This window comes from Vigna unguiculata, chromosome 2 (assembly GCF_004118075.2).
Source record: "Vigna unguiculata cultivar IT97K-499-35 chromosome 2, ASM411807v1, whole genome shotgun sequence".
NCBI classification, from domain to species: Eukaryota; Viridiplantae; Streptophyta; class Magnoliopsida; order Fabales; family Fabaceae; genus Vigna; species Vigna unguiculata.
In genome coordinates this window covers 29,682,831-29,706,958 of record NC_040280.1, presented here as the reverse complement: position 1 = coordinate 29,706,958, position 24,128 = coordinate 29,682,831, and the positions used below count along the sequence as shown (strand labels likewise).

General features: G+C 32.8%; 5 protein-coding genes across 9 annotated transcripts; 3 read left to right on the top strand and 2 right to left on the bottom strand.

Moving 5' to 3' along the window:
* Nucleotides 1-489: 489 nt before the first annotated feature.
* Nucleotides 490-4,929, bottom strand: LOC114173348 (trafficking protein particle complex subunit 4-like). 3 transcript variants are annotated; one of them, XM_028057671.1, is made up of 5 exons: nt 4,805-4,929; nt 4,671-4,724; nt 2,620-2,699; nt 1,910-2,078; nt 490-1,130 (listed from the first exon to the last, which is right to left on the bottom strand). In XM_028057671.1, exons 3-5 carry the CDS (start codon nt 2,677-2,679, stop codon nt 934-936), a joined length of 426 nt encoding a protein of 141 aa, XP_027913472.1. In that variant the 5' UTR covers nt 2,680-2,699; nt 4,671-4,724; nt 4,805-4,929; the 3' UTR covers nt 490-933. The 3 variants fall into 3 exon arrangements, with proteins under 3 accessions (XP_027913472.1, XP_027913473.1, XP_027913471.1); XM_028057672.1 differs by lacking the exon at nt 4,671-4,724; XM_028057670.1 differs by having other exon boundaries at nt 4,671-4,927.
* A 757-nt stretch (nt 4,930-5,686) lies between these two features.
* LOC114173346 (ribonuclease III domain-containing protein RNC1, chloroplastic) lies at nt 5,687-9,512 on the top strand. 2 transcript variants are annotated; one of them, XM_028057667.1, is made up of 5 exons: nt 5,687-6,716; nt 7,870-8,071; nt 8,253-8,453; nt 8,684-8,770; nt 8,944-9,512. In XM_028057667.1, the coding sequence occupies exons 1-5, from the start codon at nt 5,938-5,940 to the stop codon at nt 9,262-9,264; spliced, it is 1,590 nt and encodes a 529-aa protein (XP_027913468.1). In that variant the 5' UTR covers nt 5,687-5,937; the 3' UTR covers nt 9,265-9,512. The 2 variants fall into 2 exon arrangements, with proteins under 2 accessions (XP_027913468.1, XP_027913469.1); XM_028057668.1 differs by lacking the exon at nt 5,687-6,716 and having other exon boundaries at nt 7,876-8,071; nt 8,263-8,453.
* Nucleotides 9,513-10,464: 952 nt separating this feature from the next.
* LOC114173347 (casein kinase II subunit alpha-2-like) lies at nt 10,465-15,665 on the top strand. The gene is made up of 10 exons (XM_028057669.1): nt 10,465-10,797; nt 11,348-11,477; nt 12,275-12,469; nt 12,740-12,897; nt 13,406-13,496; nt 13,633-13,698; nt 13,991-14,073; nt 14,271-14,334; nt 14,419-14,487; nt 15,381-15,665. The coding sequence occupies exons 1-10, from the start codon at nt 10,712-10,714 to the stop codon at nt 15,438-15,440; spliced, it is 1,002 nt and encodes a 333-aa protein (XP_027913470.1). The 5' UTR covers nt 10,465-10,711; the 3' UTR covers nt 15,441-15,665.
* A 1,060-nt stretch (nt 15,666-16,725) lies between these two features.
* LOC114173349 (uncharacterized protein At2g23090) lies at nt 16,726-18,779 on the bottom strand. The gene is made up of 3 exons (XM_028057674.1): nt 18,542-18,779; nt 18,296-18,336; nt 16,726-17,200 (listed from the first exon to the last, which is right to left on the bottom strand). Exons 1-3 carry the CDS (start codon nt 18,615-18,617, stop codon nt 17,081-17,083), a joined length of 237 nt encoding a protein of 78 aa, XP_027913475.1. The 5' UTR covers nt 18,618-18,779; the 3' UTR covers nt 16,726-17,080.
* A 2,863-nt stretch (nt 18,780-21,642) lies between these two features.
* Nucleotides 21,643-23,362, top strand: LOC114174171 (acyl-CoA-binding domain-containing protein 3-like). 2 transcript variants are annotated; one of them, XM_028058953.1, is made up of 3 exons: nt 21,643-22,459; nt 22,623-22,707; nt 22,922-23,362. In XM_028058953.1, the coding sequence occupies exons 1-3, from the start codon at nt 21,726-21,728 to the stop codon at nt 22,985-22,987; spliced, it is 885 nt and encodes a 294-aa protein (XP_027914754.1). In that variant the 5' UTR covers nt 21,643-21,725; the 3' UTR covers nt 22,988-23,362. The 2 variants fall into 2 exon arrangements, with proteins under 2 accessions (XP_027914754.1, XP_027914755.1); XM_028058954.1 differs by having other exon boundaries at nt 22,602-22,707; nt 22,922-23,357.
* The last annotated feature ends 766 nt before the right edge of the window (nt 23,363-24,128 follow it).

The following is a 24,128-nucleotide window of genomic DNA, read 5'->3' as shown; positions in this document are numbered from 1 at the left end:
TCTAACAAAGACGCAAATTAATTTTTTAGCATTAATATATCTAAGTTATAAAAGTATCAACAAAAGATGTAGAATATACAAAGCAACAAAATATACACATAAATATGGAGAACAAAGGTTTTATACTAAATCTTAAAGTTAATATTTAAATATAATTTTGGATTTAAGTAGTTATGCTGATGTCTTTAGACCATACAAAATTCTTGATCCAGATATCCAGAACTTTAGTAAAAGAGACAAGTTGGCTATACATTTGAAGGCTACAAAGGGTCATACCCATTACAGAGAGAGTAGTTTGAACATATTAACAACTTAAGAGGCAACATAGATTCCATCAGCAAGTTTCTACATTTAACGAAGTGCCTTTGTTAAGGAGAAATGATCTAGAGGCAATCAAAGATGGTCTATTAGTTATAACTTTGGTGATGATTTTAAAGCTAACACTAGTCCAAAAGTTATTAATGTGGTCAGTCTCTTGGAACTTAGGAATAAGAAAAACAATGTCTGTTTAGTTTTATTATGCATAATTTGGATCATTGAGAACAGTAAACTGATTGAAATTTTGTAACCAGCTGAGGAATATGCAACATTGCAACTGACTATTGACCCATTACAGCAATAACCAACGACGTAAGAACCCAACGCCAAGGGAAAATAAATTCCACACACATTACAAACCTGAAACCACAGCCAAGGTAATAATGTGTAGGCAAAGGCAATTTCCAACAACTACCCATACTAAAGCAATGCTCGAAAATGATGAATCTCGGATGTCAGAAAACTTATCTTATCTCAGACATCATAGTTGTTGCTTTGTGCCTGAAAAGCAACAAAGGCTAGCAGTAATACGATACGTTACAAGCAATTGAATGAGAATATTTAGATTATGTACTCAATCAAAATATAAAAATGTGAAAACGGTAAGATATAAATTTATCGGCCCAAAAATGCAACACGATCCTTTTGAACTGCCTGTGTTAGGTTGATATCAAAGAGCTCACAACGTATAGGCATCTCCATCTCATAGAACGGATTCTTCAAAACGTAGTCCGTGTACAATTCATAGACAAATTTCAGTAAATTTTCCATGTGTTGAGCTCCAGGCTCACACACCACAAAAAACTTAGTCCCTGCAAGGGAGAAGGAACATTTTTGTTAATACCAATATTATATGAAGAAATAAAAGTGAGAAATCTTGCATGCTTATTTTTGCCAGTGACGTTTAACCGAATATAGAACTGTTAAGCAATAAAAACATAGTTCCATTAAGAAAACAAGTGTGAAACACAAATGCCAAAGTAGGGTAAGGAAACAGCTAAACAACAGCCAAACATCTAGAACAATGTCAACTCTCAAGAATTCAAGTTCATTGATCCAAATCCGAAGATGCAGGTGTAACCCAGAGGAATCGGAAAATGGAGTAATGGGTGTTTATTATCACAAAAATGACAGTGCTGAGAAAAAACAAATATAGTCAATATACTGGGTCATGTCACCAAAAAGTTATATTTATTGCTACAATAACCCAACCTGCCTTCCAACTTAACGATTCTGTTTTTTAACTCTAAAATCAGGTGCTCGAGAAAATAATTCATTTCTGTTTGCAACAGAAATAGCATTGCGAAAGTATTAAGTGGACTTTGCCTTATAAGGGGGTTTATCTGTTAATTTATCGAGAGCTTTTAGAAAGAATCAAGATTAAAATCCCAAAGCAATCAAGTACCCCTTATTTATAATGGGGTTTACCAATAGTTATCAGAGCTTCATATATACTCAAACCACAACTACCTGCAAGACCTTAAAGGCGTGCATGAAAAAGAAAAGGTGCTAGCTACCAGACAAACCAATAATTTTATTCACCGAGTAAATTGCAAAGCTAATGCAATAACAACTGTTAAAGACTAATTACCTGTCAGCGACTGAAAGCAATGAAGATCAAACGTATCTGCTTGGAGAAGTTCAATTCCTAAACAGCCTAATACAGGTGATAACTGCTGAGAGATAGCATGCATTGAGTGCCATAAACTTGCCACTCGCAAGCTGTCATTGGTATCCATTCGTCCAGCAGACCCATAATCCTAAATGCAAAAGAATTAACGTGTAATTCTAACATGTAAAAAGGAAAGCTTAACTATAACTAAAATATTGAAATTGGTTTGTTAAAACAAAGGGTCGGAAAGAAAACTAAGCTATCATTGCTAACAATCTTCCCAGTAAGTCCATATCCAAATTAGTAAGATTCAGCATATTTCTTAAACATGCTGACAATTCTAGATTCTAAGAAAGAAACAAAACTCCAAATATCAGACATATGTACTGAGGAACCAATGGGACGAGATGTAAAAGGTATCTTGGTCATTTCTTAAACAGAATTTAGAACTGAAGCTCAATATACAACCTGATCAGACATATGAGACTTAATTAACAATGCAAAAAGAAACTGTGACAAGGTCAAAATTTTAGCTTTCAATCACATTAGAAAAAAAAAAAACCTTTAACAACAATAAATATGCTTTCTGCCATCAATATCAGGGGAATATACAATAAATCTCTTAGAAACCCAACATAAAGAATTTGATGTTTGAATTAGTGAGCAACAAAAAGTAAAGAGAACCATACCTTGTAATAGATCAGTCCACCAGACTTATTGATGATGTAAAGACTGTAAATTGCTGCCATTCCGAAAACTTTTCCAGAATCTGAAACGAAGATGATGTTAGAATTTAATGACCTACTAGAACAATTATTTCAAAAACGCAAGTTTTGGTTCATATCCCCAAATTTACATATTCTAGAAAACCTAAACTATCAAGGAAAGGTGAGATTTGTGTATGATGAATCAAGGAGGCAATTGACAATGCAAGCACATTTGGAATTCATAAAACATAGTAAATTTCCGATTACAATTATGACTAAAAGGCAAAATCTAAAACTCACATCCTAAAACTCAAATTATTAAGTAACAGGGTAAAATAACTATCCTAACCTAGATATCGAACATATTAAGGCGTAAATTGAAATGAAAATAGAGAGTTAGCAATTGATCCTAGTTACTAATATTATAAAACGTGAATACAAATCAACTAAAACAGAAAAGAAAGCAACTAAAATTATAAAACGCGAATACAAATCAAGAATTGAGCAATGAAACACTAATAGCAAGCATCATAATCGGTGGAAATAAAAGTAATTGCATAGGAATGCAAATCTAATTGAAACTAAACTTCATAAACAAGAAAATCAAGTACAAAACGTAAATTCATTGAACTGATCAGTGATTACAGTATAGAGTAAAGCAAATCCATGAAACACTCAGGAGTCCAATCCAGTGAGTAGAGGAGGAATGTTCAAATTAAAGCAAATAATTGACGCAAATCCACCAAATAAACGAGCAATTCGAACAATCGATTCAAAATAACCATTCAATAGAAACTATAGAGGAGATTAAGAGAGGATATCTTCGTTACCTTGATTTCTCCTCTTTGCTATCCAACTATTCCTTCTCCTCACTGACTCTTCTAACCCTATTACCTCTCACTTTCTCCGTTTCTCTCAAATCCAAAATTCTAGAAAACTTCTTCCCCCTATTACATCATTTTCTTCCTCTGTGCTTCCCACCCCCCCGAGTGAATGTGAGGGATGAGTGAACCGCGTGAGATCAATCTCGTGAAGTGGAGTGAACAATGAGTGTTTCCGTGTGTGTGAAGTGAGTGGACTTGAATTTTTGTGCATTTCGTGTGATCTGTGATGAGTGAGCGAGTGATAGTCTAGTGAGGTGTGCGTTTCGTGCTGTGCCTGTGTGTGATGGTTAGGTGTTATGACAAGTGAGTGGGTCAGTGTATGCGTGAGTGTGCTTTAGGATGAGTGGGCTTGAGTGATGTGGCAGGTTAGTGTGTCTAAGACCAATCTGCGTCTAAGAAAGACACAATCCAACAAACCAACGAGCCCTCCAACTTCATCAAATCACGCAAGTTAAACTCAAAAAGAAGACACTCAGAAGCAGAGCCTCAGCCAAGTATCAAATGTGATTGTAGGCACGTGGAATTGCTTGTAGTATGGGGAAGCATTTCACTCCCCAGACACTGGTCTGGGCACAAGAAACATGATTTTGACAAACATTGACGTGTCCGGTTACAATGCTTCAAAATCAACTTTGTTCTCGTTTAACTACAACTACTGGAAAAAAAGTACATATAACAACTTATGTGCAAAGCTGAGAATTTAATACCATAAACTTACTTTCAAACTAAAAGTACTCATTCAGGCAATCAAAATCACATCACTTCAAACTCACCTTCACCGAAAATGAAGATCACACAATCAGTAGCAGAACGATGCTAACCAGTTCAAATTTAGGTCTATCTCATAATACGTCTAACTCTAAATGCACATAATTGGTGGAAATGGGAAAGCGCATGATTTAAGGAAAAAGTTAAAGCACAATACGAAACATTACGATAAATAACCAATTGAAAAACATAATGATAAGATATTATTATCATGTAGTGTGATAATCGCAACTAAACCACTACAATTACGAAATACCCAGAAGACGCAAATTATCGATAAGAGCGGGAGCAATGTGGAGGAAGTGAAAAGGAAGAACTTTTGACGATATTAAACAGCATACAGATTGCAAGTTAAAATGATGAAAGTGAGAGAAAAATGACCTGAGAGAGAGAGTACGAGGTTAGCGCGAGCAGAGAGAGGGATCAGCGAAGGAACTTCAAAAGGGATTCGAAAGATTGGAGTGAAAAAGTTGTTAGATTTCGATTTGGGAAGAAGAATGAGTGAAAAACGAAACCTTTTTCTTTCGTTCGTTCTACCAAATCCTCTGCCGGCGACTCCGTTTGCCTCGTCAATACGCCCCCGAACCACACGACACGACGCCGTTTCTCTGTCGTTTCTGGTAAATCACGTTTTTAATGGTGTTAACATTTCTATTGCATTTAGTTCTGTAAATTTAACTACTTATTATTATTTCTATTTTTACTGCCAGCAAACATGCCTTCTAAAATATTTAAAGGTTTACACTATAGAGATTTTACAAATATGTAATTAAATTAAAAACACTATCAAAAGCTGAATTTTATGTTTTTATAAGTGACCATCTAACATTATTTATATGAAATGGAAGGAATATTAAAATGCACTTTTGTACTACGTGATTTATTCGCCCAGTAGCAATGGAAAACTTAACAATGTAATTATTTTTTCCACCAAATAATCGTTTGGAATTCAAAATACAAATATTAAAAAGGAGATAAAGTTTAGTTTGTGTGGATGTTTGCGACTTCAAGTTTAAGAAACTGGCCTAAGTGTATGTTAAATATGAGTTTAAATTATGTTTAAAGTTATTTTAATTGCAGTGTAATCACAGGAAAAAAAAATCTTACGAATTTTTTTTAAAGTATATCATTATATATTAATGACAAAAGAATTACTTAACAAAAAATGTTATAGTATTATATTCATATTGACACTATTTATTATATATAATATTTTTTAAATCTCACTGCACATCTTTTAATTGTATAATTTAGTTGCATACGGTGTAAACAGATCAAATTAATTTGATACTACCTATGTTTTTGCAGGTCAGTCTTAAATTTACAAAATCACCTTATTAAAATTTCATCGATGCGCACAAACTCTTATAATCAACGACGTGTCTTTAAAATTAAGCCCATGCCCTCATAACATACGGCACCGTTTGGCTATCTAAACATTGAAATCTGAAATATCCAAGAAAGTATCCGGCTAAACGAAGGGTGTGGGAAGCGACCACCTTATCCAACACTGTCAGACTCCAACCGAACCCCTAAACCCTCTCATCTATGGTGTCAAAGCTCGTACACAAACCCAGAAATTAACCAGCTTAATGTTCGCAACCCACCATCTTCAAACACCATTTCCCACCACAGCCACTCTCCGATAATGGAACTCTCTTCTTCTTTTTTACTCTCTCCAAAACCATGCAATTACTCTTTCTCCTCCTCCCTCTCTCCGTTCCCGATTCACCTTTTCATCAGAAACTCCAAATCCCGAACCCCCTCTTTCCGAATTCTCGCGGTGGCCGTAGAGCCACAACAGGGCTCCCCCGAGAGCAGTCCCCATCGACTTCTCAAGGAGCTCGCGGCACGAAAAAAAGCAACTTCCACAAAGAAGGGACCCCCAAGAAGGTTCATTCTAAGGCCCCCAATAGACGATAACAAATTAGCTGAAAGGTTTCTCAACAGCCCGCAACTCTCTCTCAAATCGTTCCCTTTGCTGAGTTCGTGCTTACCCTCGTCGCGGCTCAACAATGCGGATAAGTTGTGGATCGACGAGTATTTGCTCGAAGCGAAGCAGGCTCTGGGGTACTCTCTCGAGCCCTCGGAATCGCTCGGGGACGATAACCCCGCGAAGCAGTTCGACACGTTGCTGTACTTGGCGTTTCAGCACCCTTCATGTGAGAGAACGAAGGCGCGGCACGTGCGGTCGGGGCATTCTAGGTTGTCTTTTCTGGGACAGTACGTGCTTGAGTTGGCGCTGGCTGAGTTTTTCTTGCAGAGGTATCCGAGGGAGTCGCCGGGTCCAATGAGGGAGAGAGTGTTTGGGTTGATAGGGAAGAGAAACTTGGATCAGTGGATTAAAGCCGCTAGCTTGCAGAATTTGATATTTACGTATGATGACATGGATAAGATAAGGAAGAGGGAAAGGGACGGTCCTGTGAAGTAAGTTATAACTTTTAATCTCTTGTGATATGGTTTTCACTCACTGGATAACATGGTTCTCTTTAAGTTCGGGTTTTCTTTCAAATTATGGTAGCCCAATCGTGCTAGTAATAGTAAACACGGAAGAGTTTAAATCTGTATGCACCTCCAATTTTAATCTGTTAAGATAGTTATTAGACAGTGTGGCTTGTATGATCTGATTAGATAGTTATTAGACAGTGTGGCTTGTATGATCTGATTAGATAGTTATTAGAAAAGTCAACGAACTTACTATAACGATGATTTGTGATTGGATTGCAATGTAAAATCTATTTACGTTGTCATTACATATAATATATTTTCTTGATACTAAATAGTCACTGCCAATCTGGAATTTTTGTTATTTCATCTAAGAACATTCCCGCGTGTAGCATTATGTTTACTTACTATATGTCCAAATTTGGCAATGAGATAAAAATTGAAAATGACTGAATGGTTGGTCTATGAGCATTTTCATGTGACTGGTCAAACTGAGTTGCTGTATTATGTTAACAGTTGAGATGCGTGTTTCTTCTCAGAAATTATGGTTATATGCTTTTTAATTGGTTAATACAGCTCTCTGTTTTCCGCTCATGATATTCTTGAGTGATGTTTAAATATCCAATGTGTTGTATCGTATATGTACTTGGGATGCTGAAGAATGGAGAATTCGAATGTGAAAAATTGATGTTGTATTGGCTTCAAATACAATGACTGACTGAAATCTGGAGTGATGTCAATCCTAGTATATTAGGTGCCATCTCTTTTTCATGTTGATGTTGTACAATGACTATTGAATAAAAAATAATAAGGGGCTTTAGCTATTTAACTGTCTAAAAGGATCTAGGAAAGAGAAGGCAAAAATTTGAAGGTTTAAGCCTTTGTTTATCGTTTGAAGATATTTTTTAAGCTTAGTAGATTTTGGATGAGCAATTGAATGTTGAGCAGTGTGGAATTTGAAAATCAATTTTAAAACAAGAAAAGTTGGAAAGGAATCAACGAAGTTGGATGAGCTTTACTTTTTACCGTTTTTCATGAATGACAGAACCATTTTAATCAATGAAGTTGGTATCTGTCCAATCTATTTATGAAGTGGATTGTTCATTGCATTTTCACATTTGTTATTCTATGGCAGGTCAGTATTTTGGGCTTTATTTGGGGCTATCTATCTTTGTTTTGGTATGCCAGAAGTGTATCGTGTTCTTTTTGAAGTCTTTGGAATGGATCCAGATGCTGAGGACTGCCAGCCCAAATTGCGGAGACAACTTGAAGATGTGGATTATGTATCTGCTGAGTTTGAAGGCAAACTAAGCTGGCAAGACATCGTTTCATATAAGGCAAGCAGTTCATATCTTCTGCTAAGTATTTATTTATTTTTCTAAGAAAAGTTAGTGCACAATGATCTATATGTCATGCTCAAAAACTTATTTCATCCATGTCCATTAGAAATTCATCTGTAATAGAATACTTTATTTTTAAATGATGTCACGGAAATGATGTTGACTGTTCTTCATTCAGCCTCCTGCAGATGCTCTGTTTGAACATCCAAGGCTATTTAGAGCTTGTGTTCCCCCAGGAATGCACCGTTTTAGGGGCAATATATGGGATTATGATACCAGACCCCATGTTATGAAAATACTTGGATATCCATTAGAAGTAACAGACAGAATCCCAGAAATTACTGAAGCCAGGAACATAGAGCTTGGACTTGGATTGCAGGTAGGTCTTCTGTTGTTCATCTCATTCTATTTTTCCTTTTGTTGTATCAACATATCAAAAGCACATATCTGGCTTGACTTTCAAGGGTAGAGGGCATTAGGGCTTGCATGTGTCTATGCACAAGTCTTACCTTGAATATTTTAGTGATACTTTCAAGTTTTTTATGTGGAAATTAGGAAGGCAAAGTTTTTGTTATAAGTTCTGACGATGAGTGTCTTATCTAATCACAGCTTTGCTACATGCATCCATCGAAGTACAAGTTTGAGCATCCTCGATTTTGCTACGAGAGATTAGAATACATTGGCCAAAAGATACAGGTACACTACTACTATTCTGTCTGCTATCCAGATGAAAATATGACTGAAGTTTGTGGAAAGACTAGTTTCATTTCATTAATGGGATATACCATATTTTATTATAAGTTTTCTATTTGCAATCTAACAATTGGGTAATGTATAATTTTGACATCATTATTTCTGATTTTCTTAAGGATTTGGTGATGGCTGAGAGATTATTGACGAAGCATTTAGATGCTCCGGGGTTGTGGCTGCAACAGAGGCACCGTGGGCTTCTTATGAACAAGTATTGTGGAAGATATTTGAGGGCCAAACTTCTCCACCGGTATATTATATTCGATGAAAAGATTCAAGACACTTATGAGAATAACCGGAGAAAAAGAAACCCAGCCACAACTGCTGTTCAACAAGCTCTTCATGGGCTTTCATATCTTGTTTATGGGAAACGTGACGTGAGACGTCTCATGTTTGAGTTTTTTGACTTTGAGCAGATTCAGCCTAAAGAAGTAGACTAAATATGGAGACAATGCTGACAACGATTAAAAAACTCTTACCTTTTTCTTTTCTATCCCCTTCCTTCGAGTTTTTTTTTTTTTTTTTTTTTTTCATTTTATGATTTGATCCACCTAGTTGTTAGTGAATAGCAATGCAGATTCTTTTTGGGGAAGTTGAGCTTGTATATATAATCGCTGTATTTATTTTTGGGATCCTGCACATTCTGGACAAATGAGGATAAATGCAAGATGTTCCAACACTTTATAAATATCTAAGGTAAAAAGTTATTCCGATAAGAGAATTTTTTTAAAGGTGGGGTTATTTGAATGAAGCTAATTAAAGGGGGCAGTGAGAAAGAAGTGAAAAGTATGAATGTTTATGTATATTTTGTGATAATTTGATATTGGTAAGCAGAGTCTTTGGTTACTTGGTTACACAATTAATGAACAATCCCTGGAATTCTCTCATTTCCATCCTCTCCTACACTATGTAATTCAAAAAGAAGACCATAATATTGACCATAATGAATCTTGCGAATTATGGTTATTGAACATAATTAAAATGTTTAGTTTATTATAAAGATTTAAAAAAAATATTTATGTAGCTTTTTGGAAGAGAAAAGTCAGAATATCGCATTTTGCGCGAGAACTATTTTGTAGGAAATCTAAGTAAAAAGCATATTTTTCTCAAAATGTTATTTTTCAAAAAATTAATAGAGGAAATATTCTGAACTTCATATTACCTGAAAATTTAAAACTTTTCTTGTACTAAAATTATGAAAAAGAAAATATATATAGTGAACATAAATATAAACAAAACCTAATTATTTTTATTTCGTCAATAATGTAATTCTAAAAATATCACAGATAATATTTTGTTATTCTTAATATTAAATAAATTCCATCCTGTCATGGAAGTTGAAGATGGGTGTGACACTCATTCATAATGAGGTTATCCACATGAGTTCGTAGTTAGAGGGCCAGTTGACAAAAAATCGGAAGCATAAGCACGTTGAAGGATTTTGAAAAAAATTTCATCCTAAAAAGAGTAAAGAATCTTTCAGAGTGATTCTAATTGGGTTGCTAACAGATATTTTTGGGGACAAGTCAGTAATTGCCACGTGGATAGATTCTTAGGGTAGACCCACAGAGCAAGAATCCTTGGTTGGGGATATATTTTAAAAGCGCAGAGGACCAAACGCAGCTTTATTACCTTCGCTGCGAAGCGTTGATAGACAGACAGAGGATGAGATGGGCCCATGAGATGAGAGATATGCGCACGACGAATAATCACGCTATTAAAACTATTGCTCCGCTACTTGCTGCCTAGGCTACGTTACTGCGCACCCCTGTCTTCAATCTCTTACCCTGCGCATCTTCCAATCCTTTAAAACTAACACCATCGCCACACTCTCGCCCCAAAACCTTTCGCCAAAAACTCGGGATCTCAGATTCCACGCGCCAGACCATGTCCAAGGCGCGCGTCTACACCGATGTCAATGTTCTTCGTCCCAAAGAGTATTGGGATTACGAGTCCCTCACCCTTCAGTGGGGGTAATCTTCCGAACCCTAATTTTTGTGTTATTGTTTCTGATCTCAGAGGGAACATTCCACAACCAAGGGAATTTTATTGTATGATTATAGACTGTGTTGATGGTTTCTCAGCTGCTGCTTTTTTTGTTTGTTTGTTTGTTTCATTGTTCCTCGTACCAATGGCTTCGGCAATTGTGTCTAGTATTTTACACTAACTAACTGATGGATGAGGAATTGAGCCGTTTGTGTTGCACTGATATGATTTTGATTGGATCTGATGCTCTTGCTTAGCTTTTGTGTGGTAGGACCAGACATTTGAGCTGGTCCAGAATCACCTTGTACCGAAGAGTTCATTGATCAAGTTTGTTCTCTGTATCCTTAATCTATCGTACATTTTTTTTTTTAATTTTTACTGAGCGAGTATTCCTTGCTTCCTTTTTAGTTTATTTTCTATTTAAATGGAATCGGTGATATTGGAACCCTTTGATGATTTCTTGCCCATCCTGTGCCAATTTCTTTAATTTTTAGTTTCAAAAATATTTTTATTTATGTGCCATATTTTTTATTTCAGTGATCAAGATGATTATGAAGTTGTGCGAAAAGTGGGCAGAGGGAAATATAGTGAGGTTTTTGAAGGCATTAATGTTAATAGCAATGAGCGCTGTATAATCAAGATTCTGAAACCTGTGAAGAAAAAAAAGGTACTCCTTTATTAGTGGTCATGCTATTCTCCTTACTTGGGTACCTGCACACTATGAATTAAGCCAACCAGTGGTGCTTTATGTGAACTATTCTCCTAATCTGCTGCATAGTGCACCTGTTTTTTACTCTAAAAAATTCACGCACACTCAAGCATTTTTATGAGGTCTGTGTTGTATTATAACCTTAAAACTCATTATGAGATGTTAAACATGACATAATATAATGGCTTTTAACATAGAGGCTATAAATGTAGGGCATAACACTTCTTTGCGCTGTCAACAAATAAATAGAAGGCATAATGACATTATATGCAACATTGATATGATATTAGTTAGTTATATTGCAAGTCAGTGGACCCTCGGTATAGGGTTATAGGTGAAAATTTGAGCTAAGCTTGATGAATTTTCTTGAAAACGGTTAGTGCCATTGTAAAATATCCAGAGGAGGGATTAAGGCAGGTCTCCGCTTATTCTTTACACAGTCACACACCTGTCAATTGATTCCTCCTATATATACGAATGATGTGGGTCTGCTGCATCTGCAATGCGGTTTTGCAAATTCCATTTTTGTGAATCAGTAGGATTATGTTGTCCAAATCAGTAGTCCTTATGATGCGTTGGAATTAATAATATACTTTTTTCTTTGGATTGACAAATGTTAGATGTTAATATTTTTAGATTTTATTAATATAATAGTAATTCATATTTTCTTAACTTTATTTTGTTTGATAATATGCCATTTCAAATTCTTTTTGATTTCTTTCTTACTTTGTGAGTACTTCAACACCATTTTGCAGATTAAAAGAGAGATAAAAATACTTCAGAATATTTGTGGAGGACCAAATATTGTCAAGCTTCTTGATATTGTCAGAGATCAGCATTCCAAAACTCCTAGTTTGATATTTGAGTATGTCAACAGCACGGATTTTAAAGTTCTGTATCCAACCTTGACTGATTATGACATACGCTATTACATATATGAGCTCCTTAAGGTAAGATATGTTCCTTCAATCTCTTGTATTATACTTGGTAGTTGGTACTGCCATTCTTTATGTCCTCTCCATAATCAACATATTGTTTTTCCTTAAACCGTGTTTGAGTATCATATCTTAAAGAAGGCTCCATACATGAATATAATATGTTGATGTGTATAAGCCCTATAATCATTTTCTATGTACCCAATTTATTATTTTTAATTATTTGAGCAAATGTGTATTGAGAACCTTTTCTTGTTTTCTGAATGCTTTAGTGTTGAATTGCAGGCCCTGGATTACTGCCACTCTCAAGGCATTATGCACAGGGATGTCAAGCCTCATAATGTGATGATTGATCATGAGTTACGAAAACTTCGTTTGATTGATTGGGGTCTTGCTGAATTTTATCATCCTGGAAAGGAATATAACGTTCGTGTAGCTTCAAGGTACTGTCCTCTGAGCAATAAACCATATTTTCAAAGAAGAGATGCGACATTGGAATGAATAAAATGGAGTGTATTGGTATTTGAGAAAAATTGAAACCAATATGGCTTGAGACAACATTTCTTTCTTTCAGAATGGACAAATTTATTGCTTTTTTGTCTTTTTTTCCTAGGCTTTAATTCTGAAGTTTTCTGGTGTACATATGCTACCATGTTTTCTAAGTTAAATCTGCCGAGGGTTTAATGTTAGTCTACTGGTATTCTAGTTTACTCCTTTAAGTGCATTTCCAATGCTCTTCGTATAAGCACAGCACGGCTCCCTTTATTTGATTTTCTTTTCACTTATAATTTATTTTTGTATAATCATTGTTATCATTAAAACTTGACACGAAAAATGATTATCTAAATTTTCCTAGGCTTATATTTTATGAGTGTAATGCAAGTATAACATGTGATTTCTTTTTAAATGTCATTGACCAAAATTGTCATGTGTTATGTTTTTGTTTCTCAGATACTTCAAGGGTCCTGAACTTCTAGTTGATCTGCAAGACTATGACTACTCATTAGACATGTGGAGCCTTGGCTGCATGTTCGCTGGAATGGTATGTATTATAACTACAAATAACAAGTCCTATATGGCATACTCTTGACATCATTTATGCAGATGTTCTAAATTTGAACATACATGATTAAAATTGTGTATTCTGGTTATGATTTTTTTCAATGTACTTTGTGCAGATATTTCGCAAAGAACCTTTCTTTTATGGCCATGACAACCATGATCAGCTTGTAAAAATAGCTAAGGTTACATTTGTCGTGCTTTACAATTATTTGTAAATTTTGGGTTACCTTGATGTCGTTGTTGTACACAGCAATTTCATATTTAGTTCCAAGCTATGATATCTTGTCCTCCATCTAATGTGGTTCACAAAGTATAAAATAATTGACCATTGTTTAGCATTATTAAAATATTAATATTAATTTTTAACCAAGTTTCGCTATCCTAACAAGCCTTTGTAGATATAATTTTCTTTCTGTATTCAAGTTATCGTTATTATTTTTATTGTTACTGTTATTAATTATTAGTGATATGTAGGTGCTTGGGACTGATGAACTGAATGCGTATCTTAATAAGTATCATCTGGAACTTGATCCTCAACTTGATGCGCTTGTTGGAAGGTATCCCCAACTATATTTATCATTAACTGTTTATCATAAATAATTTCCACGGGAGTTTAGCATTTTATCATTTTCCTCTTCAAGCTCTCCTTGGAAGCGTGCTGATTTTATTTTGACTTTATTTTCTCTTGGTAGATAAATGAAGCGGTATTACTGACTTAACATATTTTATTATGTAATGCAATTTTGTATTACAGACACAGTCGAAAGCCCTGGTCTAAATTTATCAATGCAGATAATCAGCATCTTGTGTCTCCTGAGGTGGGTCTTCAATTTTCCTATTTGACATTGTTAACCTTCTGATTTAGTATGGACTGCATTTTAATAAATTCTTGTGGCATGTAGGCAATTGATTTTCTTGATAAACTTCTTCGATATGATCACCAGGACAGGCTAACAGCTAAGGAAGCGATGGTAATGACAAACAGCTCCTTAGTTTGTAGTTTTTTTCAATTTGCAGTAGCATCGTTCTTTGGTTGCATTAACTTTAAAATCATTTGCTTTAACAAATTTAATAGTTTTTGGAAATTTACAAGTTTCGTCATTTAAAGTTCAATCTACGTTTTAGTTAGTCCTCTTGTGTTTTTATTCAATTTCATCCTCTGTTTTTTTTTTCCGTGCCGAAGTTTTTGTCCAAGTTTACGATTTGATGCGGTCTTGCAAGTTATTTTTCGTTGTCAACATTTTGGACAAAGGTTTCATCATTTGTACTTAAATGTCAAATCGTCATCCAAAGCTGCCAAATGACCACCAGAAACCTTTAAATTATCCCTGTCGCATCTTTGTTCACCATTTAGACATCCACCAACTACTGTGAAGTTAATCATAATTGACCAAATATTTTACCTACATATCTCTCTATCGCATTCACCATTATCATGAACCATATCCAAGCACCAAAATATCGTCTGAAAAGTTGGAAGACAAAGTGAGGTTCAAGCAAAACGTTGGCACGAAAAGATGTAGTGGACAAACCATAACTCATTTGATTTAAAGATTTAGATCAAATTGAAAAACCCACATTAAATAAAGAGGACAAAAATTATGATTCCATTTTTTTTTGGCGTATTTCTTAATGACACTTATTATTTCTTAACACTTCTCCAACTTCTATCAATTTTCTCCTATCTCTGTCTATCAAATCATAACCCTTGTGCAAAAGTTCTCTTCTCTCTTTCTCCGGGTGTCATTTGAGTGTTATTTATTATTTTGAATGTCAATCTATCATTTTTCCTTATTAATTAGTTTATTTATTTTTAAGCAGCTTGCACTAACTTTTTTCTGTCATTTGGTGTTTGTCCCCGCAGGCACATCCATATTTCTCTCAGGTAAGGGCAGCAGAAAGTAGCAGAATGAGGACACAGTAACTATAGATTACTTATGGATCCATAAACTTGAGTTAATATATTTGGGATTTTTTTATGATATCCGAACGCGCATCTTGGTAACCTTCTGTTTATCAGAGTAGTTTTCCCGTGGAGTGTATCCATATTATGTTCAGACGAGGAATAATGTTATTGACAGTTATTGAAAGTTGAAAGGATCTTGAAAGTTATACAATCTTAAATAATATGGTTTGTTAGATTTGAAAAGAAAAAAGTCTTCTGCTTTTACTCTAATTATCTAAGCGTGTAATGTCATTAATTTTACTTTATTCTTTATTTTTTATATAATAGTGAAATAAATAATAAAAATATTTCTCAAGTCACTTTATTCTAGTGTAAGATTGTTAGACTATGATAATATACAGCAGCAAATGCCTTTCCAAATCTATTTTTCTCGTAATGAAGGTTGACATGGAATATCAGTCTCCTTTATGCCAACTTCTAATGTTCCAATACAGCTGAAATAAATTTGGTAGAACCTCTGGATATGTATTGGATAAGGTTGTGTATTTGGTTAATTGTTTGATAAAAGTTTTTAATTCATTAAACGAAAGCACAAGTTATGCCTAAGTTCATATTGGACCGTTTTTCTTTTTTTTTGGAGAGAATGTCATTACAGCAAACTAATTTCTATTATCACTTAAGCATAATGTTTAGTATATGATTATTTTATTTGAAATGGAAAATAAGTCACGCAATTATGAAAAAAATATATACTGTTAATTAGTCGAAATTACTGTACATATAAAACTCTACTTAATAATTATCTTGGAAATTATAGTGGTTTTTAATTAATTGTATTAAACATTACGCATATAAATAGCCATGAATTCACTTCAGGAAAATGGTTATGAAAGTTGATATGTAGCTTCTATGCTTTTAAGTGACCGATGAAAGCCGTTATATAGAATTCAGTCCCACGATTTTTCTTTCGAATACACTTTTACAGGTCTTCTAAAACATCAGCTTTGACAACTCCGTCTATACAAGATTCCCACACTTTCAATCCTAGATGTTGAGTTAAACTTGCAGAATCTTAAGAAAAAGGCCAATTACAAGTCGAAAATTATTTACACTATTAGCTTGTAGAAATAAAAATAGATTAGATCCATCTGGCAGATCGGAAAAGACCAAGATACTATTGAGCTCAGGACAGAACGATCCTCTAGAATTATAGAAACTGGAGTCCATATATTAAAAATATTACATATTAAACTAAAGGATGGGATAATATTAAACTATTGAGCTCAGGACAGACAACGATCTATTTCACCAAAAGATTCCATTTTGTTGGTTCCAGACTTAAGCCAAAATGATTGATAGTCAAGTAATTCTCTGACAACATTACAACTTAAGTTTATGTAACACTTTAATATTAACACGAACGATCATTAAGCAGTTACAGCTAGACAGAAAGTGAAAGCATCACACAGTTTGTTGCCCTGTCATGAAGATAAATTATAATAAAAACACCCTGCTCTCCCTATCTCTCATAATTCTCAAGGCACAAACACAGAAAAGACATTCAATATAAAGAGAAACTGGAGGAAGATCTCGGTGAATAGGTTTAAGGAAGAGGCCATGATGATATAAATTTTCTCCACTTCCAGTCTCCAATATGTTCACTTTTTCAAATGAGGAAAACAGGCATAAACATCAGATTTAGGGTGTTTGGCTTCAGCGTGCTCCCTACACTTCACTTCCGAAGTGGTGCACATAAATGTTTGCATGCACACCTTGCACTGCATTATTCAATCAATATACATTATTGATGATCAGTACAGAGTTCCAATTCTGCCGCTATCACTAAAATTATGTGTATATTTCAATAGTATTACTAGATAATATAAGACATGCATGAATAAAATGTGCATGACATACCAAATTTTTAAAATAAGTCAGCATCACAACTAACTAGATAATGTAGTGCACGGTAATACTGATGACATCCCACCCTGTAGCCCATTTCATGCACATAAAATGTAGCTCTTCACAAAATTTCAATACAATGTTTCCTATAATTGTCTTTTCTTCGTTGCAATTTCGTTTTTGTTTCAATTATTTTTAATATACTGAAATAAAAGTAGTAATGCAATGCAAGTATACTATCTTTTCCATGATCAGGGAACATAAATTCAGAATATAATCAGGAACAAATAACGAATGGCAAACAATAAATCGAGAATTTTCAACCATAACAGGAATGTGCAAACATAAGCAAATTTATACTGCAATCTCCATCTGAAATAATGGAGTAATCAAACCCCCCATACATTACTCTATCTCCTTAGCGTCTATAGTAATAAAACTGTAATGTTAGGTATTACCAGGCCTAGTATGGAATCTGAATTCCATTTTCACTGGCTTCTGTCACAACGTTTTGATAAAATCATACCATCTTTTCCAAGACCAGGGAAAGATATCCCAGGACAAAGGGTGAATGGCAGACATTCAACCGTAGCAGAAATGCTGCCAATATTAGCAAATATATACAGAAATCTCCATCCAAAATAATGGAATAAACCATCACTTGGGTCCCCAAAAATACTATTCTATTCCTACGTAGTCCCTAGAGTAATAAAACTCTACATTTAATACTCCCAGCATTGCATATCAATCGATTAAGTCTTTAAGTTGCTATATTTCACTATTTGGCATAATTATTAATAATTGATCTTTTACTATAGTTGATTTTAGCGATCAGTACGAGAAAGAGGGCAATACTTCAAGGATGATGAAATTGATGGTATATTAACAATATTAACATCCAATTCATTATTCTATACAACAAACCGTGCGAGAAATCCAACTTATGCAGATAAAACAAAAGGAATTACCTGAATGGTCATTGCTTTCTTGTTTGAATCCAGTTGGCTTCCTACACAATTAAAAGAAAATACCAAAGTCAGGAACGAAGCCAGATCTAACATGCATCGTCTTGATTTTCATAATTTATTTTCAAAAAATGGATTTTTTTTTTCAAAATCAAAGTATTGAATGGAATATCGAAGATCCCTATTGAATTGAAGAGAGGATGAATGAGAAAATATGATTAGGTTGGAGAAAGGGGCGAAAAAAATTACCCTTTCCAGCGGCCCTCTGCTTCTCGAGATTCTTTTCACGAGCCATCTTGGACTTCTGGCCATTGCCTCCCCCCATGTCTGATACCGCAGGAAGGATGAAACCCTAAAGAACCTAATTTTTCTCTCAAGTTACAGAAGGAGGAACCCAAGGTATACACACCAACGGGGATATAAATGATCGAGGACCCGGATTCGACCCAACTTATGTTGTCCCACCAAACACGCTTCTTTTTTAAAAAAAAAAAAAAATGGGATAAATATATTTTTGCTGCCTGAAATAATCACGTTTTCTTGTTTTTGCCTCTTAATTTAATTTTTATGAATTTTTGTCCCCTACCATTTTACAATTTTTATTTTTCGTCCCAAAAAATATCCACCCAGGATTAAAAACAAAAGGTGATATATTTGTAGGAGTTAAAATAAGAATTATAAATTTGTAAGAATTTAAAATATAAAAATTACAAGAATTAAACATATAAAATAATATATATATATATAGGTACAAAAATCAAATTTTTAAATATTTATCATACTTTTTGTATCTACTTCTACGTTTATTAGGGTACACATATCGCATCTATGTGTACGCATTCTTTAAATATAAAGAATAATATGTTAGTAGGTGATAATAGTATAATGTTATTAAATTAATATATAAAATAAATTTATATTTATTAAAAATAAAATGAAATAAATAGAAAAATTAATGGTTAATGAATAAAAAAAGAAAAGAAAAATAATTTTATAAAAAATAAATAAAAATAACTGTTAATTTTAAAAAATTTAATAAATAATTATATTATAAAAATAAAATTGTCATTATGTAATATAGACATAAAGAGAAAAAAATTCTTTATACACTGTTATAAATATACTGTTTGTTGGCGTAGCCATTGAAACAAGATTAAAATTTCACCTCTGCATTAAATATTGATTTTAAATGAAATTAATTGTTATAAAGAGGACGGGGAGTACCCATCAATGATACCCATATTGATTTATATTAGTTTTGTTTGTTTACATATTAATGATGTAGGATAAATAAATAAATAAAAGAAAAACAAGGGTTTGTTGTTAGAGTTCAAAGTAAACGTTTTACCATCATTACACAATTGTAACTTTTTAAAAACTTTTATAATTGTTTTGTTTTCTATTTTTACAAGTATGTAATTTTTTATCTGATATTTTTGAAAATTTTATTTTGTTTTTAGTTCATATAAATATGTTATATTTAAATTTAGTATTTGATTAATCATAAAGTCATAACTGTTAATATGTTTCTTTTTTTTTTCTCGTTTTATGAAAAAAATCACACTATCAAACGGATACTGTAAAAACAGGTTTACATTCTATTATCTAAATAAAATATACAGATATAAAACAGAAAATTAGTAATTAGAAAATATCTGTCTTTTATATAAAGAGAAGTTTCCTATAAATTTCTTAACAGTGTTACTTTTTCTGTTTTCCATTGTTACGATAAAGTAGGCATTCAAGTTCTTTTCTTCGAAAAGAAACATTATTGTTCTTAAAGTCTTCTATCAAACAAATTCAAGATTTAGTTTCTAACTACAAACTAACTTTTATTGTTCCCTTAATATTTTACCGTTACAACACAGTCTTTCAAAATATTTTTTTATTATAAGTATAAAGTTACATTTAATACGTTTTTTTTTTTAAATGTCACTGATAATAGTTATATTGGATATAATTATGCTTTATGAAAAAAATATACATTTTGATTCAGGTTTAAATCAATAGTCAACCCTTTAATTAACCTAATTAGACATAAAAAGGTTTTGGTTCAATCATGACCAGGTTGAACTTAATATAATTAAAATTGAATAAAGTAAGTTATTATCGATCAAATTGGGTCATGTTTGGTTTGGGTTAAGATAAATCAACCCAAGTTTGATGAAAGTCAAGTTAATTAAAATTCAAGTCAATGTAAATTGAGGTGGATTCAAGTTCATTAAAATTGGTTTAGACTCATGTTGAATCAAGTTCAACGAGATTCACTTTGAATAGGGTTTGAGTTGAGTTGAAACAAAGAAAAAAAAGTCATATTAGACTAATTCAAATTGAACTCATGTTGAGTATAATCATTGAGTAAGAATCATGTTAAATAAAGTTGGATTAATCTCAAAAAAATAAAGCTGTATAAATTTAGAAATACAAACTACAAAGTCCAATATATAAATTTGAAAATGCGAAGAATTTTAAAATTTTACATTATGAAAAATACAAAGTAATTCATTTACTCTAACAGAAATTTATAATTTCAAAAGTTTTGCAAAATTTATTACTCAAACAACATATTTTGTCATATCACATTTTTAATTATTTGAAAAAATAATTATTCTCCTAAAATATCTTATGGAGACATATTATTAGTTTTTCAAAATAATATTTTATTATTAGACGAACCAAATTATATATATATATATATATATATATATATATATATATATATATATATATATATAACTTATAAATTTAAATTTGAATTCTTAAGTATACAGTTACATTTATATATATTTTTAAACGAATATAGTTATTTTTATGAAAGAATTCCATCCTATTTTAAATGAAGAATAAAACCAACATGTTTAAATTCTATACAAAAAATAAATAAAAAAATATTAAAATGAGCCAATTCAATCTAAATAATTTAATTCACCATCGGTTGTTGATCCGAAAAAGATGGCAGTAAAATCAGAAATCTTTGAAGCCGATTATGTTATATTATATTATATTATATTCTATTCTATTCATGAATTGAATCACAAAATTTAAAATAAAAAAACATATAAAAAAATAATATTTTTAATTAATACTTTACTTATATAATATTGAAATATTCAAATAACTAATTAATATTAAAGGAATTAATTTCTTCTAGTCATATTTTACTTTTTATATATATAATTTACGATGGAATGATAATACAGAAAAACTTAAGAATATATTTGGATTAAATTCAAAAAAACAGAACTAGACTCAAAAAACCGAAAACTGTTACACCTAACTTTTACTATCATATGCAAAGTAAAATATACTTGCTGTTCTAGGCTAAATCCATTTTCTTCGTGTGTTGATAACGTTATCATCAGAAAAATAGTATCAGACTTGGTGCTTTCACACTTAGACACAAACTCATCAATTTTCTTCCCATTACCAAGCCATGGAGTTTCTTCTATGGGATATTGCCTTTGTCATAATAGTTCTTTCTCTACTACTTCCATCGGTTTTCCTTAAACTTCTCTCCGTTACCCCAAACTTCGAAGCTCGGGAGAAAGTGGGTGTTATTGGGTGTGATCATGATCATGAGCATGGAGTTAAATCTGATTCTAAGAGCGGGGAAACGGATGAAGTTGTTCAGATTGTGGGGAAAATTGATGAATTCGGAGACAAGTCGATACTGGGAAAAATAGGAGTCCCAGAAATTGTGGATGTGGATCGTGGATCGCCCAATATACGCAATTCAAAGACGATCGATGAGGAGAGTAGTGTTTTCAATGAAACTGAACTTTTGAATTTGGCTGAGGATCATGTTGTGGATGAGAGTAATGAAGGGGTTATGAAAATTAACGAAGTTGAGGTGGAACTGGTGGAGTATGATTCTTGTAGAGTGCTCAAAACTGAAGAGTTTGAGATCTTGCCGTTCGAAAAAAACTATAATGAGATTGATGAATCGGGTAGAAACGAGGATATCGGTGATTGGGAGAAAATAGAAAGAACTGATTTGGAGAAGAGTTTTGGTGCAGCGGTTGTATTTGTCGGATCCAGGATCAACGATAATAGTCTTAGTAATGAAGTGAAGATAAAACTTCATGGTTATTACCGAATTGCTACACAGAGTTCTTGCCACGAACCTCAACCATTGACACTGAAGTTCTCTTCTATTCGAGCAAAATGGTAAATGATTAATGATTTTACCCTGCTTATTTATTTCATAATATTTATGTTTATTTTTTAAAAAATAGAATATTTTTCCTCTTGTTCTAGTTTTCGTCTCCTTTAAATTCTTTGATGTATTTAACCGAGTAATTTCTTTAAGGACTGCATGCCAAAAAATTAGGATTATGAGTTCAGAGCAGGCAATGGAGCAATATATTAGCCTTTTATCAGAAAGCATTCCATGTTGGATTGCAGAAAAACCTTATGTAAGTGTATTCAATTTGGTTTCTTTTTCTTCTGTTGGACTTAACGTGATGAACCAGAGTAGTTTTATTATCCTTCTTCTAAATCTTCCTATTTAAACCTTCCATAGTTCCATTTAACAAATTGTGGTGGAAGTTTATGGTATATATATCAGGAGACTAAATTCTTAAATTCTGAGCTGCGATGGTTGAATATTTGTTTTTCCTGTTGTCACAGGATATTGCTGAGCCGGCTTCACAAGAGATCCATGCATCTGCAAAAAACTACCCTTATGAATTATGATTTGAAGGCATAGATAATCGTGGGAATTGATTATTCCATTTTGAATTCCGAAGCATAGCAATTGAAAATATTTCCGAATGCAGAATTGATTGGTTCTCAAGAATGTCCCGAGCCATTGGATACACACGATAATGAAGTTGGGTTCCGAAGGTTTACCATATTTTGCCGTGTCGTGTCATTTTTTGTTACCTGCAACCTTGAACTTGCATATTGAACTTCCATTCGCGTAGATAAGATTTTTTTTTGTCTTGTTCGCTGATGCGTAGAAAATGTTTATAAAAGGAAATTATTTGGCAGAATATTTTAGCTACACATACAAGTAAAAGTGATTATAATTTGGATGAAAAAAATTACTTTAGCCTTTTGTTTAGCCTTTTGTCACACCCTCGGTTGCCAGTTTTACTGACGATTTCACATTACATAAATGGTAGGACTGATAAGAAGGATCTGAATACTTATAAATTAAGTTTGAAAATAAGTCATTGTAAACACTTCACCTACTTGTTGACTGCGTGTCACTGGAAACAATATTAGATCACATGTCATATCCATTCTTTTTCCACAATTTCAGTTTCCAACCATAATGATAAGTTGATGAAAATGTTGAGAATAAATTTTTTTAGAGAATATATCTCTTTTCGTTTGAGAACTTTTAACTCTAATTTAATATTACAAAATTTACATATAAAATATACTTTATATTTTCTTATATATTATAAATTTATTTTATTTTTAATGAATATTTTAACCTAATTTCGAATAATTATATCTTAGTAAATAATTTAATAATGAAAACTAATAATGTTACGTAAACTAAATATTCTTAAATTGGCAATGCAAATGCCAGAAATAAGACTAAATTCAACCGTTCAATATTAGAAATTGAATAGTTTTTAAATATATTGGTAAAGTTGATTTGATTTTTCAAATAAGTAAACATTCTCATTGTTTAATTAAAAAATAAATAAAATACACATATAATTTCTCATTGTTTGAAATGTTTTTAATAACTATACCTTTTTGCTCATAATAATGCGTGAACTGTAAACTCGTTTTAATGATGAAATTGAAAAAAAAAATCAGTTAGTTCATGAAACTTTGAAATTAATCAGCATTTAGAAAATTATGCATAGAAAAGTCT

Bases quoted from the DNA above. Each gene is read 5' to 3' on its own strand.
- LOC114173348 (XM_028057671.1), bottom strand. From the start codon at position 2,679: ATGGCAGCAATTTACAGTCTTTACATCATCAATAAGTCTGGTGGACTG. The intron at 2,079-2,619 runs GTATGGTTCTCT...TTTTGCATTTAG, and splicing joins GTGGACTGATCTATTACAAG to GATTATGGGTCTGCTGGACG. The intron at 1,131-1,909 runs GTAATTAGTCTT...TCTCCCTTGCAG, and splicing joins TTGCTTTCAGTCGCTGACAG to GGACTAAGTTTTTTGTGGTG.
- LOC114173346 (XM_028057667.1), top strand. From the start codon at position 5,938: ATGGAACTCTCTTCTTCTTTTTTACTCTCTCCAAAACCATGCAATTAC. The intron at 6,717-7,869 runs GTAAGTTATAAC...ATTCTATGGCAG, and splicing joins GAAAGGGACGGTCCTGTGAA to GTCAGTATTTTGGGCTTTAT. The intron at 8,454-8,683 runs GTAGGTCTTCTG...ATCTAATCACAG, and splicing joins AGCTTGGACTTGGATTGCAG to CTTTGCTACATGCATCCATC.
- LOC114173347 (XM_028057669.1), top strand. From the start codon at position 10,712: ATGTCCAAGGCGCGCGTCTACACCGATGTCAATGTTCTTCGTCCCAAA. The intron at 10,798-11,347 runs GTAATCTTCCGA...TTTTTATTTCAG, and splicing joins TCCCTCACCCTTCAGTGGGG to TGATCAAGATGATTATGAAG. The intron at 13,497-13,632 runs GTATGTATTATA...TACTTTGTGCAG, and splicing joins GCTGCATGTTCGCTGGAATG to ATATTTCGCAAAGAACCTTT.
- LOC114173349 (XM_028057674.1), bottom strand. From the start codon at position 18,617: ATGGGGGGAGGCAATGGCCAGAAGTCCAAGATGGCTCGTGAAAAGAAT. The intron at 18,337-18,541 runs GTAATTTTTTTC...TTAATTGTGTAG, and splicing joins GCAGAGGGCCGCTGGAAAGG to GAAGCCAACTGGATTCAAAC. The intron at 17,201-18,295 runs GTAATTCCTTTT...TGAATAATGCAG, and splicing joins AGAAAGCAATGACCATTCAG to TGCAAGGTGTGCATGCAAAC.
- LOC114174171 (XM_028058954.1), top strand. From the start codon at position 21,726: ATGGAGTTTCTTCTATGGGATATTGCCTTTGTCATAATAGTTCTTTCT. The intron at 22,460-22,601 runs GTAAATGATTAA...AATTTCTTTAAG, and splicing joins TCTTCTATTCGAGCAAAATG to GACTGCATGCCAAAAAATTA. The intron at 22,708-22,921 runs GTAAGTGTATTC...CTGTTGTCACAG, and splicing joins GGATTGCAGAAAAACCTTAT to GATATTGCTGAGCCGGCTTC.